Here is a 21,601-nt window from a genome sequence, read left to right as displayed (position 1 = left end):
CATTAATTTAAAACATATATAGAGATGTGGTTCTGGACACTGCAGGGTTATCAGTGATAAAATGTCCAGGAAAAAATTGTACTGTCTTTCAGATTACCCACCGACTTGCCTCTATGCAGCGCCCTCACTCCCCAAAGAACTTGTTACCTTCAGTAATGGTGGCACCCACCATGCAACTAAGGAGACATAGCAAAGAGGAGACAGCTGGAAACGAAGTCTGTCCAAGAGGGAGAAAGCATGCAGCTTCTTGATAGGGCCCATTCCCAGAAGGGAAGGTGGAAGAGGACAGAGAAGCAATGAACTTGTACACCTCCTGGGAATGAGATGATGTATCATGTAGTGTCCCATATACTCCACATGTTCTTATATATTCAGTATAAAAGATGTGTCCATGACAGAGCATTAGTATCTTGTCATAATCTTGGTGCCAAAGCAAAAGCCAACTGGGAATGTTTCTCACTACAGTTTTTGACACAATCAGAATGCAGACAATTTTGGTTGATATTTTACTGTAGCAAATGTCACTGAAAATGACATACCCCCAAGAAATTTTCTGATTTTGACTAAACTTATTTTCTAATGGAAAATTCTTCCAACAACTTTCTTTCCCCAAGTGGCTCTAATGCTCATGTTTAATGATTTATGTGTCTCAGTGGCATTTTCAATTTACTGACGTCATCTGTCCTTCGTAAACTCAACACAGAAGGTGAATATTTAAATCTGTATGTCATCTATCTTCTTTTGTCCTTATTGCGATACTGCAATCATTTCCCATAATTTATTATACCATGTATTTCTGTGATGAAGTGTTTTCATCTTCTAGCAGCTGCTACTGCATACCATATTTCTGGATCATCTGAGTAGCTTGTTAGAAGGACAAATTTACTAACGGGTTAAAATTTAATTCCTATCATATCATCCAAGTTCAGACGTCAACCACACAATTCCTTATATTTAAGCAGGAGCACCAAATTACAGCAATCTTTCCTTTTCTCTGAATTCTCTCCAGCAAAGATCTCCATCTGTTTAATAATACAGTATGTCTTTATTTAAACACAATGCTTTCTATATAGAGGATTAAGTACAAGTTTCCTGAGTAACATTTCATAATGAGGTGCCGATTCCTTTGTACTACATTCTCTGCTCCTCATAAAATTTCGCAAGGTATCTCTTTGCCCTGCTTGCTCATAAAGGTTTGTTTCTCACCAAAATCCACTTTGTCAAATACAAGGTTTCTCAGAAATGATTCTTTCTGTCTGGTCTTTCCATAACTCAGCGTTAGAAAGGAATAGAGATGGATTCTCCTTCTGCTTGCCACAAAGCAATTCTTGGCTTCATCTAAGTTAATCCTGATTTACATGAGCAGAAAAGGAGCACAGACTCAACATTCCTCCTCAACTTTTTCATTCTGAGATGGTGCCAGACACAATGGAGATATGGAAAGGATAGAGCAACTAAGGCGATGAAATTGTCCTCTGTGTGCATTTCTCTTTCCGCCTGACAGGAGCACTGGTAATTTTTTAACTCTTTTTGGAAGGATCTTTGTAAAGTAGTTTGGGGTTTGCTTTCTTATTTCCCTTTAGAGCCATCACTCAGATGCCTTGCTGATAAACTTGCCTTAAGAACTTGAATAGCACTGAAGAAAATCAGTGCTGCTGTGCTAAGCACAGATATTGACAGCTATTTTAAAAGGACATGAGCAGCCTTCAAATCATAGACAGATAATCCAGAGCACGAACATTTCCTGGAAATATTTGCTACACTTAACATCACTTTAAAAGTTCAAAGAAACATCAAAATATATTTTGTTAACTCTGCCTTAAGAGAAAGGTGATGTTCACCTGCATTGAAGCTGTACCTTACCCTTGCTGTTCTTTGTGGTGAAAATACAGATGTAATGAACCTGCCAAGACAGTGCTATTCCCCTGAGGAGGGCTGAAAGGGATCAGCACCCAAACAGACAGGAGAACAGCAGAAATGCAATTAATTCTAACTTGGGATAAAAGTAAAACAGGAGATTGAGAAGCAAGTGGGAAGCACCAGGAACGTTAATTTCCTCCCTCAAAATCCATGCACAAATCAGGCAAACCGTCAGCATGAATATGTTATTTGCTTCATTGATTCTTGTGTGTATGTATAGCTTGTGTGCATGGGAAAATCATAAAGACAAGTTTTAACATAGTAATGAGTCCCGGACAGTGACAGGACTTAAATCCCCTACAGCCTGCTACACTTCAGAACAAGAAAAAAAAATTGGAAGGTATGAAAGCCTACTATTTCTGGGCTTCAGACAAATGGTGGCAAAACTGGCTACCAGTGTAGGGATGCTGAATTTTGTCAGAGCTCAGCTGTGATCTTGTCCAGCAGCTCCTCAGCTATCCAAGTAGCCTACTGCAATCCCAGCTGCCAGCCTAATTCTGATGTACATTACAAGGAATGAAGTCAAAGGAAGCTGAGGAAAAAGGAAAACAATATACTTTCTATGGAAGTTTTCCAGATTTTCAGAAAGCTTTGACAGTGTAGAGGGAAGAGACTATAAGAAGCTGTATCTTAAGGAAACTTCAATGACTAAATCTGCAGAGCCTCAATCCAGTTGTTGCAGAACTGGCCCATTCCAAGCACTCAAAAAAAAAAAAAAAAAAAAAAAAAGAAATAATAACTTTGTGAATGGGACTTTCTTGAGATTTCTCAACTAGTAGTGATCCATTTCTTCATAGTGTCCTGGTTTACTCAGTCTTTAAGGTGCATCTGGTCTTGTTTTCAAATTTGTTCTGGAAGGACAACATTTGGTGTCACCTGGATTTGGAAGGAAGGCTAACGGGGCAGGAATTCCAAGTTGATGCTGGAAGATGCGATGCACGATCCCCTAAGCTGGGCATTGCAGTGATGCAGCCACATTCATTTCCTATCAGGGCTGAGTCCACCCTGGATCCTTGTGGTCTCATCCATTTGGAAGGCAGGAGGGGAAATGGCAGGTGGGCTCAGCAGGAACACCATCTTCATGCTGAAGCTTCAACGCGTTCCTCTCTGTGCAGAGGGTATTCCCGCTGGCAGTCAGCGAGGGGCTGCTGGCTCTGCAGCCACCCCTTCCTAACACCTGCAGCATCCCATTTAGCTGCTGCCTTGGCCCGCCAGAACAGCTGAGATGTTTGACAGCATCAGCGCAAGCTGCACTGGCTGGTGGGCTGGCCTGCTCATCATGACAATTATTACGGTAATGTTCGCCTTTCATTAATAAAGAAACACATGCCTTCCCTGCCCCTTCTGCATCAAAGGAAGGCATCAGCACTCACACACCTACCCACACGGGTATGTGCGGTGCTTTCCTCATGTGTTTATTGTTTTTCTTTTTTTTTTTTTTTTTTAGGAATCACACTCAGAATGTGTTGCTGTCTCAGCTGTCACTGCTTGTCACGTTACAATAACGATCACTGCTTTCAGAAGCCAGTTCAGGTTGTTTAATCATTGCTTCCCTCCAAGCTGTCCATCACACGGTGGTCGCCAGGCAACAGCATCAACAGACAGGGCTGTGGGTGGGTGGGTGGTGAGGAGGAGGATGGAGCACACCAGCATTTGCAGGGAGGAGGAAGAACTCACATTCCCATGGGAGAGGGAGGCACAGGAGCTGCTGAGTCTATCTGATGGGATCCCAGCCTGCAGCATGACGAAAACAACAGGGATTTCAGTGACTGCAGAACCCAGTGTTTGGCAGAGGCAGAGAAGACGGCAGGACCCTGGCCCTCAGCACATTAATGCAAAACCGGGTTCCTTGCTCCAGCTCCCGTAGGTGTCCGTAGTCCAGCTCTCTCCATCGCAGGTAGGAAGGCAGGGACTTGCTGTCCTGCCCAGCTCACAGCCACAGCCTGCGGTTAGAGACAGCTGGAATCAACCACACTTACTCCTTTATCAACTTTAAAATGAGTTGTTTGGGAGCGGATGAGAAGTTTCTGAAGAAAAAAAGAAAGACCACATGTCAACTTATAAAAGTTGAAAATAAAATGGAAGGCAACACTGAGCTTGGAGCTTTTCATCCAAAAGATGGGCTGGAGAATGTTTTGGTTTGTTTTGTTTCATTTTGTTTTCCAGGAGATACGCAATTAAACAGTCAGTTGTCATTTATACAAACAGATGCAGATCTGCACCAAAGCATCTTTGGGTTACAATAGCCTAAATAATTATTACTAAACTCTTCGGCAGAGAGTCAGGGAGATGCTAGGTCACTGCATCCAGGCTAAGTCCAGATCTATATAGCCTGGATCTATATTCTTCATATCATTAGCTCGGGCTCTGTCCCTCAATATATTTAGGGGAGTGTGGAAACATGCACACAAACGAAGTGCAGGTGGTGTAATGCAGTCCCTTCCTATGGTGCGATCTTCAACCAGAATACCATCTCAAGGAATAATTATCGTCAAATCTCCTCTAACTAGTGACATTTTACCACAGACCTATACATTTTGGTATTAAGTTTAACGCATCTGCTGTTTAGCTGGTGTATCTTTTATTTACCTGTCTGTCCTCTCATATACATATATAAAAATCTATTAAGTTTCATGTAATCAAAGTAAGATCTAACTTTGATTTGCAGATAACCATTCCCAAAATTTGATTTTTTTCCAATAATTATCAATTTAAAGCTTTTATCTTTTGTCTTATAGAAAGTTGTTGGGTTTTTTTTCCTTGGAAAACTGAACTAAAACTCAAAAGAAAGAAAATTAATTTTCTATATCATATTCTTCAGCATATGGAGCTTGATTTTCACTACAAGTATGATTTTAACCTAGAAGAATATATTTACACTTATACATAGGTAAATTTTTCAAAAAACAAGGTCCTTGAATATTCATTTGAACATTCAGTGGAATTCACTTCTCCTAGGTCTGTCTTCAGAGAATATTCAGTGAATGGTACTGGCAACATTCTTGGCCAAGGCAGGGAATATTAAGCTGTTTCTAAATGTTTATACTGACCCAGTCACACACACAAAAAGGGAGCATATGACCTCTTTCATCTTCTGAAAATATACCTTGGATTTAAATAAAAATCTCCCATGCAAAGTCTATTCCGAATGATTAAATGTGGTCCATTCCCACATTACTGAGGAATTTCCCACTGATTTCTGAATCAGGAACTTTATGATTACTTCACCCAAAAAAGAGTACACCTGAGAAAATCACATATTGAGCAAGGACAGTTTATGAAGAGAAAAACAAGCCTACATTTGTTATATAAAATATTTCCCTTGAATTATTTTCTCAACCTTATATGTAGCGGGGGAGGTGAGAATGAGGGAGGAAGAAAAACGTTTGGGGAAAGACATGGGCTCTTTCTGTTGGGTTATCTAAATAGCCTGAGACTTTCTAGAGTGCCTTTCACTTCCTCCTGAAGACCTGCCTGAAAATGATCTGCAAGAGCTCATGGCACTGCTGTCCTTAAATAATCACTAGCAAAGGTGGCATAAAACCCAATACAAATAGGATGTGAGCACTGACACTGAATTGGAACCCAATGTTAAGGGATCAAGAGCTTCCCATGTGTAGCTGAACACTCTCCACCCAGAAAAACCCCAACCCTTCCACATCTTGAGAACACATTTGCCTTGAAATGCCAACTGCAAATCATCCCCTTCCATCTCCTCTCCTTCATCTCTTGATTTAACTTATTTGTGCAAAGCATGGAAGAGTGCAGCTGGGCTCTTAGGTTCCAAGGGGGATCAAAAAGTGATACACAGGGCAAGGGGGACATATTCCTGGTGGCAGTCTGAAAATTGTCTTGATGAATGAATTTCAGACACTCTCTCTAAACATCAACCATATCTGTATGTTCTAGATGCTCTCCAGTATTTTTGCCAGCCCAGACAGTCCAAGAGTATCTACCCTCCCTGCCATGCTGCTTCTGCAGTACGGAATGTGATACTTGGGGGGGGGGGGGGGGAAGCTTTTTTTTAATTATTATTTCTTTTTTTTAACGAGGGCAACCTCTCTGGGGATGAAGGTGGGTGGTGTTTGCTGTTATCATGTAATTTGCTGCCTTATGTACACTTCGTGGTCTCCTCATCCTGCCCCGAGGTTCCTCAGCCACACTTCTCAGAAGCACAGCTTGGATCATACCTTCACCCCACCTGAGCCACTCACTTGTGGTGAGCTTTATCTAATCTGGGCTATCTCTGAGCTTTCCCTCCAGGAAAAGAGAAATCACAAGGCCTGTGACTCCCTTCACTTTCCTGCCCCTGCAGAAGCAGTTCTGCCCCTAATCACAGCACAGGAGAGCAGTGGTGGCCCTGCCCCAACACGGGTGGGAATACTTGGCACCGACATCCCTCCGTAGCAGCAGAAATAGGTCCCATTTCCCACCTTCTTCCACCGCCCAGATCTCCATCTCTTTTTCTCAGCCTTGTCCTCACGGCTCGCCCCATGCCAGGGGCACCTCAGCACAGCCTGCCCTGAGCATTTCCCTGCCATGGCAGCACCTCCCGGGGGAGAAGTTCAGAGGCAGCTTTGAGTTCTGGTGTGCTATCACAGGAGAACATTGCTCCCCTGTTTAGGAACACAATGTGAGGTTAAATTAAGTTCTTGGAGACCCTCTAAAAGAAAGGAATTACATTTTAGGACATATCCTAAAATATCCTACCCTTTCTCAAAGTATTTTCCTTTTATGTTCCCCAAGGAGAGAAAGTGCGGTACCAAGTAAAAGTGTTATTGTGTTACCAGCACTGAGAATTAGGGATTAAGGGCTCTCATGTTAACTGTTGTTTGATTTAAGAGACAGCCAAAAAAATTGCAAGTGGCACAAAAATCATTTTACTGCATCAACTTTTATATGCATTTAAAATTCCAAAATAATTAGTCTATCACCCAGTGCTGCCATTTGAATTGGAATCAAGGCCCATTTTCATTTAACACAGAAATGTCAATTAGAGCTGCGGGAGTCATTGATTTTTTGGTTTGCTGGCCACATATTAAAAAAAAAAAAAAAAAAAGAGAAGAGAGAGAAAGAGAAAAGAAGTGCCTTGTGTCAGTCTGATTTTTTTTCCCTCTTCCTATGAAATGAAAACCTGAATGTTCTGGATGAACAGGATCCAGTACACACAGGTTTTATGATAATGTCAGTTGCCCAAATACAGGCAAATATAGTTTGAGATGCTCTAGCATTCCCAGGCCTGGGTGTCAGGTAGGACGCAGGACCCACAGGACACCCTTGCCCTGGGAAGCAGCAGCAGCAGCAAGAGGCAATACCATCTCAAATGTCACTAGATGCCTCTGTGTGGGACACTGAATCAAAGTTTTTGTGTCACTGGATCATTTTAAAATACAGAATAAAAGAAGTGGAAATCTATTTAAAAATGCTACCTTAAAAGAAAGAAAAAAATGTTACATTTAAACTTTCAAGATTTTGGCTTGTTCAGGGCTGTTTTTCAGGAGCCTTGGGATCAAAAGGAAATCGGAGTGAACTTATGAAATGCTCTGGCCAAGCTACAGCAGCATTTTCTAGGGGAAGAGGTCCTTGATGGGGCACTTTCACTCGCCTTGCTGGAGCTCTGCACAATGTGAGGGTTGTATTTGGTCTGGCATAGTAAGAAGGGCCCAGAGGATGCAAAATTGTCCAAGGCCAATGCTAATCTTGCAGCCCTTCATACGTAGAGCCGTATCACAATGGGGCAGGTCAGAATGGTTTCTAACCTCTCCAGAATGAGTTGAGGACTTCTGACCTCCCCGCTTCCCCCTCTGGACAGACCTCATCATGATTGCCAGGTCAGAGAAATACAAAAGTCTTACTTGAAGTCAGGAGGAAAGGGAGAAAACCCTTTTCTGTTACAAAGTACAGTAAAGAAGATTGAAACCTATAACCCTATTGCTTTATACAGTTTATAGCCTCTCGATATTGCTTGAATGCCAGTTGCAACTGTCAGAGCTCTTCCATTATTCTCCTTAATCTTCCCTTGTGATAGGATTTGCATATCCCACCCATCAGTCTGGGTGGAAGCTCCTCATCATCTCCCAAACACTTTTAGAGACCAGATTCACACGACAAGCCTTTCTTCTAGTCCTCATGGATTCTCTTTCACCCACTGCTTGCTTTTAGTGACTGGCTATTCTTATTAACAATTTCCCACATATCCTATTTCATATTCTGTATATGAAAACCTTACATTTTAGCCAATCGAGAAATATATCTAGAGATGGATTGCAACACAGAAAAAAGAAATACTATGGCTAGTGACTCATTTTTGCCAAATCTCACACACACACAAAAAATAAATCAAAAAAACCTCAACACTTTCTGGTTAAAGAAATAAAGTCCCACTCAAAGTTACAGGAAAATTTCCATTGTTTTCTCTCAAAGAAGGCTTGTTTTTAAAGTAGACTTCATAGCTAGAATGGATGTAAAGTATTTTATGATCTACACAGTAGCAAATCTAGTTCAGAAGACCAAAACTTGAAACAGGGGACTTTTAGCAATACTTTAATTCGACTTGATTTTTTTTCTGGTTTAAATCTCAATTTTTGTTTCCTCACTTTTTATTCAGCCCTTCCTAAATACATTTGCATTAGCTCTAGCAAGAGATTAGCCTGATACAGTCTCAGCATCTGGTGCATTATACTATTAACACTATTATATATTGTTGTAATATGTAAGCAATACATACTACATCTCACTGAAGCATTTTAATGCAGGCATCCTCATCAGATGAATCTTTTTTGGGACCTGTTTCCTGCACCCTAGGAACCAATCTAAATGCAAAGCGACTGACAGTGGGGTCATTCCTCACTGTGGGTCTCACTGCGCAGCTGACTACGGGCTCCACAGCCACATTCATTTCCTTAAAACTCCTCCTTTATAATAATGCAAATGCTGCGGGAGGAAACGAGCGATGGGTGCAGCGTCATACAACGTAATGTCGGTCACCCACAGGATGATGCTGGCAGGTTCTTCATCCATCCCTAGTACTTTTAGATTGGAGCCACAGCTCTGCCAGCAAGGGAAGGACAGAGAGTACCAACTACAGCCCATTGCCTGAATACAGCATCTGAGCAAAGAAGCCTCAGAGTGAGAAGATGTGAAAAGTGACATTTTGCTTTTGATCCCCCGTTCTGGTCTGAACAGAGGAACACTGGCAATTTAAGATACTTTTGCCATGTCTTTACTGTCTTGCTTGTAAAAGGGAATACATTCATTATCATCTCCATGGAACTGTGTTCGTCAAAAGCAAAAAAATTCGAGCTCTTGGGAACCCGACTCCTAGAAATTCTCAGTTCACTTTCCACAATCTGTCTTACAAGCAGATACAGAAAGAACAGTGCTTGCTTGATTTAGCAAACCAGAGGCTGCAAGGGAATATGATCACAGTCTGTAAAATAATTCCAGGGGGTGTAAGTGCCAGGGAGGGAAAATAACTTTAATTAAAAGGCACATGCACAAATAATAATAATAATAAAAAAAATCTAAATTGCCCAATGGCAACGTTAGAACAGAAATCAGACAGAAGTTTCCAACAACCAGAAAACTAAGGCTTGGAACAGCTATCCAGAAAGGAAGAAGGCAATAGGAGGGTGGGTTGAAAGAAACCTGACTGTTTTTAAAATGCAGTTTGATCAGTTCATGGCTGTAGGATGCAGTACCTGCTGCAGCTCTGTACCCTTCTTGAAGTTCCTAATTTATAAAGTAGGTTTGAATGCTTCAAATGAAAATCCAACAGGTTATTCACAATTATTTTGTCCAAGAGGAAATACGGTGCCCTGGAAATACATAGGCATTGGAAATATATTGGTGCACTGTTATTCTGCTTTACCTGTGCTCAGTTTGTCCTGTCAATAACATCAAGTAAAATCTTGCAAGTAATACCTAATGTAGAGTCTCATCTTGCCTAAAAGCTCTCCCATAAAATACCTAACTTTTCTCCTGTTGTCTAGTGTAATCATCTGACAACAGCAATGGTGACCTTGCAGGCTTCATCCTGCACTGGACCTATCAGTTGTATTGATTTTCTACTGTGGATGGAATATAAAACCTGTCTGGCCATGGTTGTTTTGCATCTGGCCCAGACTCCATCTCCTCTGTTGAGAATCTTCTGTTGTGGAGGACCTTGGAGAAGCTCAGCTTTGTCTTTCCAACCATATAAAGAAGTTTGAACCAACTGTTGAATGGTATTGTGGCCATGAAAAAGCTGATCCCCAGGGGTACAGCAAGATAAATGCTCAAATTCTTTACCAAAGACTGAGATCTACACCAACATCCCATCCAGGAGAACACTCCACCCAGAGCAAGGCAAAAGTAAACTGCCTTATTAAGTGAATGTGAAACCCATGTTGCTTTCCTTTACAGTACGACATTATATCATAAGCTATAGCACCAAGGCTCTTGCTTCGACTCCCTAACCTTCTGACCTCCTCCAATTTTTTTGCTGTTGCTCCAGGGTACTTTCAAAGGAACAAGTAAGGCACTAATCTCACCCCAAGCCAGCCTAGGACAGAAGCAGTCTCGGTTTCCTGTAAGCTCCAAGAACCATCCATATCCCAAAAGCTCATAATGGACATCTCCTAGAGGTTTGCTTCTCTCCATTAAAACCAAATCTCTCTTTTAGCTCCACACACAAATCTGTGCTAGCTGTTTTCTCCTAGTCCATAGCAGAGCATTAAGGGAGCTATGGGGACTCCACATCTACAGTGTTTGGATACACCACATCAGGAAGCATGTTTAGTATCTCTGTGAGCTAGGAAGCCTGCCAACTTCCACATCGATGATGAAATTTCTCAGTGGTGTGAAAAGGCAGGAGATCTCAGTTGTGTGTCTTGTAGCAGAGATTTGAGAAAGATTTTCTCTCATAGGATCTTTTCTGCCAGTTTCTACAGAGGCCAGTGGAAAGACTCTCCGGATGTCAATGCAGGTAAATTAAACAATACCTGGACCTATTCACCGGCTCAATTTTCTATACTCTTTCAATACTGTCAAAACGGTTCCAGGCAGGGTGCTGGCATGGGCCAGTTAACACCTTCCTGGCTCACTCCCAGACAGTCTGGGACTCAGTACAAGCCAAAGACCATTTCCAGCACCTAGTTTAGCTGCAGCCACTCTTCTCTGTTTTGCAGACTGAAAGAGCTCAGGATTGTCGAGATACCAGACAGCCTTGAGTGGCCTCACTCACCTCCACTGGAGTCAGAGAAAGTCTGTATTTTAATACACTCCTGGTTGCATCCTCATCAGTCATCTGACAGTCCAGTCTCCGTACACATATGTTCTCCTCAGGGGAGCTCCTGCTGACTCCACTGATGGAAAAAGCCAAGGTAGACAGGAGGGGTTAGTGCCCATGTAAAGTGTGTGCCTACAAATGTGAGCTGGGAACACTCCAAATGTGTGGCTGCAGATACTGTGCTGGAGGGTAAGGAGTCCAGGGAGTACCTAAAGTCATTGACAGGCCAAAACAATCCCTGATGTGAGACAGTTTATGCTGGTGGAGTTATACCTGGATGACTTGGACTACTATTTATTATTCTTACGGTACGTGTGGCTGAACATACAGCGAATTCATCCCCAGAGTAGAATGCCATCAGTTAGATGGTGCACACACTTGACATGAAATCAAAGGCAAGCCTGAAAGAAGCTGCAAACACCAAGGACAATCCCTTACAGAAATCAGGAGTCCTTTCCGGGGTCTCTTCTCCTCTATCAGAAGCATTACAATTGTATGTAAACCACTACCAAAATAAGCATATAGGGAACCACACTGAAGCTGGCAGAATCAGGTACATTGCAATAGAAAAACTTGCTCGTGACAGTGCTTTAATTTTCCAGCTTTTCCATTTGAAAGATCTGAAATGTTTTGAGCTTTGTTTTGGATTTTTCCTGTACTCACACAGATGCTGCAAACTACGATCATCCTCATAGTGCTCTTGTGCCTGGGTGAAAGGCAAAAGCACTTACAGAACACATTAGACTGAAAATGTGAAAAGGTGCGTTGCATCCCCCTGCCGCAGCAAGGAAACGCAGGCAGGAAGGCAGCAACTGCCGCTGCTGGAGTGCAGCCAGGGTACCAGGGTTACACAGCATCCCTCGCAAGCAGCGCCATGGGATCCTCTGCGACCCCCATGCAGGCAGAACTACATACATTGTACCCTAAAGGAAGCATTTCACCCCAACCCCCTCCCACTGCCAGCTTCTTGACAGATGAGTGCCCAAAACCTCCACAGAGAGATATTGGGTCGGTTCCACTTTGGGCTTTCCACACCACTGCTTCAGCTGAGGCCCAACAAGCCTGTTGTGCATCTGTGTCCTGCTGGGGCCCAACTTCACGTAGTGTTGTGAGGGGGTTGCAATCACAGCACTGCCAGAGCCCCCAGCAGCAAGGCGGGAGCACAATCTCCCCTTACGCAACGCAACCCGCAGCTCTTTAAAAGGACAGAGGCAAAACATTTCCTCACAGCTCCCTGAAAACATTTGTACACCAAGACATGCAGAAAGTAAACCAGTCCCTAGCATTAACAGTCCGTACTACCACAGTGGGCAGAAACATGTATATGTATATCTAAGGACATGCATAATAAAACATATATATAATAAGAATATATGTGTCTTGATAAATGTACAGATTAAACATAATTGCTGTGATAGACCAGGAAAACTGATGCCTGCTAGATGACTTTTTAAATCAGAAGGTTTTTTCTATAGCAAATGGGTCACTTTAAACCAGTGTCGGCCTTGATTCAATTTGTATGAACAGACCTGAGTTCCTACAAGGCAGCTTCTGTTCCCACAACTACATAAGAGACAGGCAAGCTGACTTGTGAAGAAAGGGGAAAAGTCCTTCAAACAGAGATGACAAGCATTACTCTGTCAATTAATTGATTAAAAAGCTCCTGATGAGACCATAAAACCATGTCCCAATTAACTAGGGCTGAACCCCACAGTGAGGTGCTTATGACATCCACTGTAACTCTAAATTGGGTGGCTGTGATATACCTCAATACAATCTATAACAAAAGGAATTCATAATGATTAGACCATTATTTTAAAATGTTACCAGGCTCCTAGTACTAAAAGCTGAAAAGGAGACCAAGGATTTGTGCCAAGGAGCCAGAAACATTCTGGCATTACAGCTACAGACACCTTAGAGGAGAAGAGCCCAAGTCCCACTTTCTCCTGGGAAGTCATATGGGCAACAACCATGTCATGCCAGCATCCCTTTCTCTCTTATTGGAATTCTGCTTGCTGTCTCCACGAGGCAAAGGGACAGAAGTTTGAGCATTCAGACAGCCAGATCCCCCCACTTCTGCTAGTCCATGAGCAGAGTTAATGGCAGGCAGAAAGCAAACCAGGCAACTCACTCTGCCTTCCCCAGGCCTCAGTCCTGTGGCTCCAGGTTACCTTCGCAGCAGAGGCTGGAGGGATACAGGGCTCAAGTTAACTTGGTAACTTTGATATCATGACTATCGCTCCAGCCCAGAAACCTGCTTCTCTGACTGGTTTTGTTCTGCTTGGCTTATGTCAGAGCTGTTTTGCTGCTATTCATGAGAAAGGTCCAGGTTACAGGAAAGAGACAAGAACTGTCTCATTTTAACATCTTGGTCACAAGAGGCAAAAAAGCAGCTTTATCCCCTGCGCAGAAACACCTCGGAGATGAAGTCCTGATGCCTGCCAGCATCTCCCCATCAGCAGGGCCTGGAGATGAGCCCTTGGGCTGATGTGGGGCCCCAGGGCAGGGAGGAGGAGGAGGAGCAGCGCCGGAGGGGTTTTCCCACGCCTTGCTTGCGGCTGAGCCTCCCAGGGTCCCGGCGAGGGTTACCCTGGGGGGAAGGCAGGGTGTAAGGTCAGGACGGATACCCCCCCAGACCAACCTTTCCCCTCCCCGCCGCGGGCGGTGGCAGTGGTTTATCCTTCTCTGCCTCCCGGGTGAAGGAGAAAGGGGTTGGAGGGGGCTGTGCTCAGCGGGCGGGCGACGGAAAGTTTTTTTTGCTCCAGAAGAATGGCCCTTTTGAAGCACTTCTGCCCCACTGCACACTGCTAAGCGAAGCCAATCCCCGGCGCCCGGAGGCGCAAATCCCCCTTCGAAGAAGAAAAAAACAGCACCCCCCCCACCCGATCCCCTATCCCACCCCACAAAAAAAAAAAAAAAAAGGCAAAAAGAAAAAGAAAGCAAGGACAAAAGCAAACCCACCGCCCGCACCCCGCCGGCCCCCCGCGGCGGCGGTACTCACGCTGCTGTTGTGCCCCGACCAGTGCACCATGGCTTGGTTGTGCGCCGAGTCGCCGGCGAGGGCGAAGGTGGTGCTGCCCAGCCGCAGCTCCTCCAGCCCGAAGCGGGCGGCGCCGGCGTCCCCCGGCTCCCGCCCCGCGGCACCGCCCGGCACCGCGGTGCCCCGCGGGCTGCGGCCCCGCCGCCTCCGGCCCGATCCCGGCTGGCCGCCCGCCGGGGGTGACCCCTGGCCCCGGAGAGGATGGTCCTCGGCAGGAGCCGCTGCCGCCGGTCGGGGCCGGCTCTCCCCGGCCACTTTCTCGGGCTCCCTCGTCAATCGCCGGGTCTCCCAGCCGCTGAATTTCGTCCCCGCGCGAGCAGGGGCGAGGGTCGCTTGCAGCCCGGCATCCTCCGCCTGCATCCCGGCCCCTTGCCCTCTCTCACCTCCCTTCTTCCCGGGGAACCTCCTCTGCTCCTTTTCTCCTCTGTCGGTCCTCAAATGCATTAATAATCCCTGCTGCGGATGTTGCTGCTGCGGCTTCACCTGGGGACGGCAGGATCTGCAAGTTATTTCTGCACCGGTAAAGCCAAAAGTGAAGAGGAAAAGCCATGTCCAGTACAGGAGAGCAACGTGCCAGGCTGGGTACCAGCCAGCAACTTTTTCCATCGCTGCTGACTGCTGATGAGTGCGAGGGAGAAAGAGCAGGAGCGAGTGAGCCGGGTGCTGCCGATTTACTCGCCGCGGGGTAAACACAGCGAGAACTCCATAAAGTTTCAGAGTCTGCTGTTATTAGATGCAGCCGGGGGGCAGACGAGATTGTTTTCTTTCCCCCTCTTTTTTCGCCCTTGTTTTCTTTTCCTTCTTTTGCACTTTTGCCTTTTTTTCCTCTCTTTTTTTTTCCCCCCTCTTTTCTCTTTTTTTTTTTTTTTTTTTTTATTACCCCCTAAGACTGGCGTTGCTGATCAGGCTTTTGATGGAAGGCAAAGCCACAACCACACGGGGGAGGAGCTGAATTGAAATCAGAGAGAGAGAGGGAGAGAGAGAGGAGCAAATCCTGGCTGGTGATTTCTCCCGGCTGCTGCTGTGGAAGTCGCAGCTCGCTCCTCTCCCGCTCGCTCTCTCTCTCTCTGCTCCCTCTCGCTTCGCCGCTTCTGCATCACACTCCTCCCGCAGCCGCCCCACCAGGACGCCCCGCGTGTGTTTCGTGAGTGATTGGTTACTCGCTCCCCCCCTCTCTCTCACACACGCACTCCAAGAAGGACTTACCCCAACTTTTAAACTCCTGCCATCTGATACCTTCCTGCCCTGTGCTTCCCATCAGCTCAAATCCGTAAAACCTGCTCCCCAACACACTAAACCCACCGCACTATAACTGGAAGCAAATGTGCAAAGTGAAGGAGTAAAGCGTACATATAAGGATACGTACATGTGCGTATAGTCTTTCTAGAGGAAATATTTTAATTCGATTAAGTGGCGTTAAATGTCAGAGCAGGCTCTGAAACGTTCCTTTCTTTCTCTTCCCCCTGTGACTGATGTAAATGCCCTGGAGTTACTGGGAATAGGCACCTGTGCTTGATTTCACAGAGAGAAAGTCGCTTTTCTACCCCTCTGTTCCCTCCTCCGCCTTTGCTTTCCTGTACAGTCATTTACAGTAGCTGCCGATGTTTAGATAAGTCACTCAGGCATGTCAGAGAGGTAGTCACATAAATGCTGATGGAGACAGGGATAAGATTCCCCACCACAGGTTTATCAGCAGGAAAAAAAAAAAAAAAAAAAAAAAAACCAACAAACCTTTCTGCTCTATCTATCTCACGTTTATAGGACCAGCAATTTCTCTCTCCCTAGATTTCTTCCCCACAAAGTAGTCACTAGTGGTGGCCAGAGGAGATCACCGAACCCTGATTGCAGAGGTTGGTGTCTGTCTGCCATGGGAGCCGCTGGTCCCTTACTGCAGGCAGCACCGTTGGTGACTGCCCACGCAGCATGACCGGGGTCTGAGCTTTAACAGGCACTTGCAAATGTCCACGGGCTTTAAGACTGGAGGGAATTAAAGACTCTTCCACTAGAATTTTATTCCATCCCCATCTGCCTGCTTCCACTCATTCCCATTTGATTTCCAGTAGAGTTTATTTTTCAATTTATGTTTTTAATGTTTCCTTCCTGATATGGAAGACTTTCTTGTATTTTTTGGCAGGGCATTTCAGAAAGAGATTTATAGATTTATTCCACGTTCTTCTAGAGATCTCACTCAAATGCTCACTGGTGACGAGTCTTGGGATATTAGCAGAAGACCACGGGCAAAGGGAGACTCAGTGTAATTGAGGCTGGGCATAACTTCATGCTGTTTACAACAATGATGGATTGTCTGCAAAATAACTGCTAGACCTCAGCTAAATCCACTGTAAACCAATTAACTGCATACCTGTTTCCATATCTCCTAGCTAAATGGTTACTATTAGTTACAGCCTGTCAGTAATAATAATTAACACTTTGCACTCAAACAACTCCTTTCCTTTACTAAGCCCAAAGCTCTTTACAAAGGCCAGTGAATTTTATTCTTGTTGTGTAAATGAGGCAAGCTGAGTCACAGTGTGATCAGCAAAGCAGCAAGGATTAGAGATGGAACTACCTTACTATCAACCCAATCCTTTGTCTTCTGTACAATAGATTGACCAGATGGATCTATCACAAAGGATGCACTAAAGAGTGACACCTTCCTAGGACAAGTCTCTTAAAGAGGCTTCGATCTAAAGGGATGAAATTCTAAGAAAGAGGTGAGTGGGTGAGACAGAAGAAGAACTTGGAAGAAGGAAAGTAATAAGAGGTCAGAGAAAATTTCTCCTGGGATTGTAATAGAGATTTGCATACCAAGGAATGGCTAAGGCTAATGAGAGAAACAAATCTAGCAGTCTCATTTAGGCAGATGATTATCTCTGGACTGTGATGAGTGACCAGTGAGTGATATGGTAAAGCACATCTTATACACACCAGTGCGTGTACTACACCTGAAGAGTTCTTCAGCAAATGCACACAAGTCCGTCATGGAAAGAAAATACCAGATCTGACCTGAGGACCGCGGCTGCTTTTTCCGGCATTTCCCTTGTTGTAGGTGGATATAAGACAGAGATGTACAGGACCAGCCTTTCCCTGATTTTATTTCCTGGAATCATCAGTTTAGGAGATTCCAGCAGCAGCAATCGCACCTGATCCCTTATGTTTAATAGCTACGGATGGACATGTCTTCCCTAAATTTGTCTAATCCTTATTTATACTCTTGGTGTCTGAGGCATGCTGTGGTAGTCAATTTTACAATCTGATTATGTGTGCTTTTGAATACTCATGGTCTGCACTTATCTGAGAGAGATGTTTTAAATCGCCATAATCTAATGTTGTTGCCAGCCATCTTTCTGCCACAGATGATGTGATGATTGAGCCATCAGAGATATGAAGCCAGAGTCTTTGGCACAAAAGAATAATCCCCTGTCTTCTGATGTAAGCGATAGCTTTCTCAGGTGGGAACTACAGTAAGCCCCTACGCTGTCATTGGGGAGGGCTGAACTCAAATACTCAGCCAAAAAGAAACACTGGTGTGTAGTAAGTGGACTCCATGGCCGTGCTCATGGGAAAGGAAAGCCTGCACTCGTGGGTATCCTGACCTGAGGTTACACCTGATCCGACGTTTTGATAGCACACGCTACACCACACGTCCAGCTCCATCCCTGATGAAAATGTGTTTTCCAACAGAGCTGCTACACTAGCTGATCAGGAGAATGCTCTTCTGTTTCACACAGCCAATATTGCCTCGAGGGAGGGAAGAAGAGCGAGCCCTGGGGGCTGTGGGACAGGAGACAATTGTTGACACTGTAAAACATGATGCTATGAGAGCAATTGAAAAATGCAGGTCTCGGCTGGCCTCTGTAACCTCTGCCTTTACCAGGATAAGCAGTGGCAGGGGGTGTTCCTCTTTGCCAGGGAGGAACTACTGCCAAGGCAGAGATCTGCACAGCCATGAGAGGGTTTGAGGAGGTTCTCACTTTAGGGGTCAGGAAGCGGAAGTAGGAATCTAGTGAAAGGAGTAGATACCAGTTCTGGGTAGCTGATGCAGTGGAGCAAGCATCTTCCTAAGGATTTATATAGCCTTGAGAAGAGAAGCAGCAACAGAAGGAAGCACATCTGAGTATACAAATCTTCACTTCGGACCAGGCAGGTTCAGAGGCAAGTGGAAATACGGGCTTGGTCAAGGACATAAATCCTTATGACAATGATTGCAATAATCTACCATCTGCAGGAATCCTTTCCTCAGGAGTGTTTCACACTCACAATCAGAGACTACTTGTGAAAATGTGGTCCCTGATGCCTCCTGACTCTGCAAGATTCCTGTCTTCTGAAACATGCTAGACAATGGCGCCTGCATGACAGAAGCACCTCAGGGACTATGCCAACATTGCCTGCACTTTGATGGAGTAGAAAGGGAGAAAGAGGAATGAAAGAGAGAAAGAAACAGAGCTGAGTGGGTTTAATCAGCTGAGTTTTCAATACAGGACAGGGGCATAACATAGCCTGAGCTATCTTGCACTCAAATGTCTTTTAGGCTAAGCAGTAAAATATCTCTCTAGTAAATATTTGTATAATCAGGATTTTGTGAATCTACACCCATTTTAAATCATCAGTTTTCTCTGTAAAGACTGTGTAATGAAGGGAGCCCAAGAACACTGCTCCATTGATTCCTATCAAGCCACGGTGAGTGATGAATACTGTAGTTCAACATTACACATAATTCCTCCAAAAGGAATCTCTGTTTGAAAAAAAAAAAAAAAAATTACAAATCAGGATATAACAAGGCTTGTTGCAGTTTCCCTAAGAGAAAAAAAAAAAAAAAATGGCTCTCAATGTAAATATCACAAAAAGCTTTTTTTTTTTTTTTTTTTTTATTTATAGGTTCTGGATGCTTCATTCTTTAAATAAAAGAGGGACTAATTATATACATCAAAACAACTATTTCCAAGTGCCTCTTATTTCACTGAAAAAATGGAAATTATTTACCTATGTAACTTGTTTTGTAGCAATATTTATATAGTTGTTACAAAGGTATTATCAGAGCTAAATCCTAGGACCTCACATAGGGGCAATGCATTTGGCACACAAAAATTATTTGAAAAAAATCTGGAACCGAAATAAAATCTGTATCTTCTTTTCACTGTATTTCATTTCCCTCTCTTGGATTATTTTTGGAAAGGTGATTGAACTATTTATTTTTAAGACTAATAATTCCTCTAAATTAATTAACATGAAAGCTCTCCTTTGTTATTCCAGACAATCAAGCCCCAAACCAGTGCCATCCCAAAATTAAGCTGCTGCAGCTTTTAACAGGGGGTCCCATTCATCTGCAAATGTGATGCAATTTTGCTTTAGTTGCCATAAATATTAACAGCAAGGGCTTTTTGTTCTTTTACTCCCTCTTGCTGCAGCCTGTTGCAAAGACTGAGGTTTAAAGTAATCTCAAAAAAAGTGCAAGACTTTGCCACTTTATAATTTAAAGAGCCATTTTGCTTTGCTAAATCCTCAGATGGAGATTTCAGATAGATAGCAATTTTTCCGGCAAGGAGAGCCAGGTGGCGAGCAGATTTGATCAGTGTGATTGCCTCTAAGTGCAGGGAAGGACTCAGCACCCATACTTGCTGCCAATTTTCCCTAACGCACTGTTTATACTGAAATATCTAGTGGTGCTTATCAGCCAGCAGCTCGCTCTGGGGACAATAGGAGTTGTCTAGATCTTTCTCCTCTGGAAAATCTCTCATGTAGGCTCCTCTATTTCACTTCCACTTCTGGATCCAAAGGGTTTTCACACCATCCCACCACAGATGGCAAACCTCATACCCATGGCGCAGACTCTGCATCCTACTCTTTGGTTCCAGACCTCCTTCCTGCTCTTACAGCTGCAGAAACTTCCCGGGCCAGATTTGCACAATGATTTCAGTGATAAACCAAGGGTGGATTTGCCATGGGAGGAAGGGAGCATGTGACACACACACACCCCCCACACCCCCCAAATAAGCTTGTACTCCCAGTTACATACTGAAGCAATACTCATGTATCTGCACAACTACCACATCCACAATGATGTTGAATCCAGCCCTCTTTGCCGCTGGACTTTGCTTACCTATAGACCCTGGGATTTAATCCCATTTCTTCTCTAGTGGCATCTGGTCCTCTGTGATGGCCTTGCATTTCATTGGTCCAGTGATCCTATCCCCTTATGATCTGGAGTTATCAACCCATTGCCACCCTGCACTCCTGAGTGCTGTTCCCCTGTCAATGGGGATTCAGGAGCCGAAAACACCCCAGGCCACAGAAGACAGTTGATGAGAAAATTTTCTGCTTGAAATTCCCAGCTGGCATTCTCTCTTGATCAGCTTTTGCAGCCTAAGAAACCTGGAAAGCTGCCCTGAAAAGCTGGTCTTAGATTCTGCTGGGTTTCGTAGTTTAGTTGAGTGTAAAGTAGAATTGCAAGGACTGCACTTGTATTAGCACTGCACGTACTCAGCTAGTTCTCTGAGCTTGCAGCTAAAGAAAAAAACTGAGCTGGAGCTCAGAGCTAGAATGAGCTTTATTATAACAACTTTTAAACTAGTAAACATTGGCGGAAGGAGGAAGCCTGAGGTGTATCTCATAGTCAAGTCATTCACCACCCCCAATATGAATGATAACCACAGGGATGACCCAGCAATTGTCACATTTCATCCTGACTGTTTTAAAGCAACCCCATAATACCCAGAAGGTTTATGCCATCAATAACTGAAATGTACACTGTGGACATTTCCAACCACATGAAAAGCAAGAATGTTACAGGAAAAATGAAAATGGCTTTAGCAAAAGCAAATAATGCTTGACCAACTTGATTGTCTTCTGTTACTCAATAGCTGACTATTGTAACACCGGTTTCCACAGCAGTGTCATGGTAAACTGAGGAAATATGGGCAGGTCAAAGCAATTGACAGAGGTTTGAAAGTTGGCTGGACTGCTAGTCTTAAAAGTTGAGAATCAACTGACTGGAAAAGGTCTGGGAATTGCACTTGGGTCTCTCTTTGCAAATAAGGGAAACTGTATATTCTTCTGACTTTGGCAAAGCATCATCAGGAGATCAGAAGAAATTATAACCTCTTCTTTCTTAGCACTGGGGAGGCTAAACATGGAGTACTGTTTCTGGTGTGGGTTCCCAGTTCAAGAGAGACATGGAGAAACCGAAGGAAGGTTATACCAAGTGGAGGGTTACCAAGGTGATGACCACACAACCTACAAGGAGACAGTTGAAAGCTGGGCTTGTTTAGCCTGGAGGCTAAAAAGCGATTAAATATCGGTCTGTGACTACTTGAGAGGGAGTTAGAAAGATGAAGAAGCCAAACACTTCTTGGTTGTGGCAGGTGCTAAAACAA

General features: G+C 44.1%; 1 protein-coding gene across 3 annotated transcripts in view; it reads right to left on the bottom strand.

Moving 5' to 3' along the window:
• Nucleotides 1–15,298, bottom strand: part of SORCS1 (sortilin related VPS10 domain containing receptor 1) — a 301,203-nt gene extending 285,905 nt beyond the window's left edge. For all 3 annotated transcript variants that reach the window (XM_075757978.1, XM_075757976.1, XM_075757977.1), the window contains exon 1: nucleotides 14,190–15,298. In XM_075757978.1, the coding sequence (XP_075614093.1) occupies nucleotides 14,190–14,834 (645 nt within the window). In that variant the 5' untranslated portion in view covers nucleotides 14,835–15,298. The remainder of the gene's footprint in view (nucleotides 1–14,189) is intronic.
• Between the last annotated feature and the right edge of the window lie 6,303 nt (nucleotides 15,299–21,601).

The sequence above is a fragment of the Balearica regulorum genome, chromosome 7 (genome assembly GCF_011004875.1).
Source record: "Balearica regulorum gibbericeps isolate bBalReg1 chromosome 7, bBalReg1.pri, whole genome shotgun sequence".
NCBI lineage: Eukaryota > Metazoa > Chordata > Aves > Gruiformes > Gruidae > Balearica > Balearica regulorum.
Note: the sequence above shows the minus strand (reverse complement) of the source record. Positions and strands in the feature narration are given on the sequence as shown.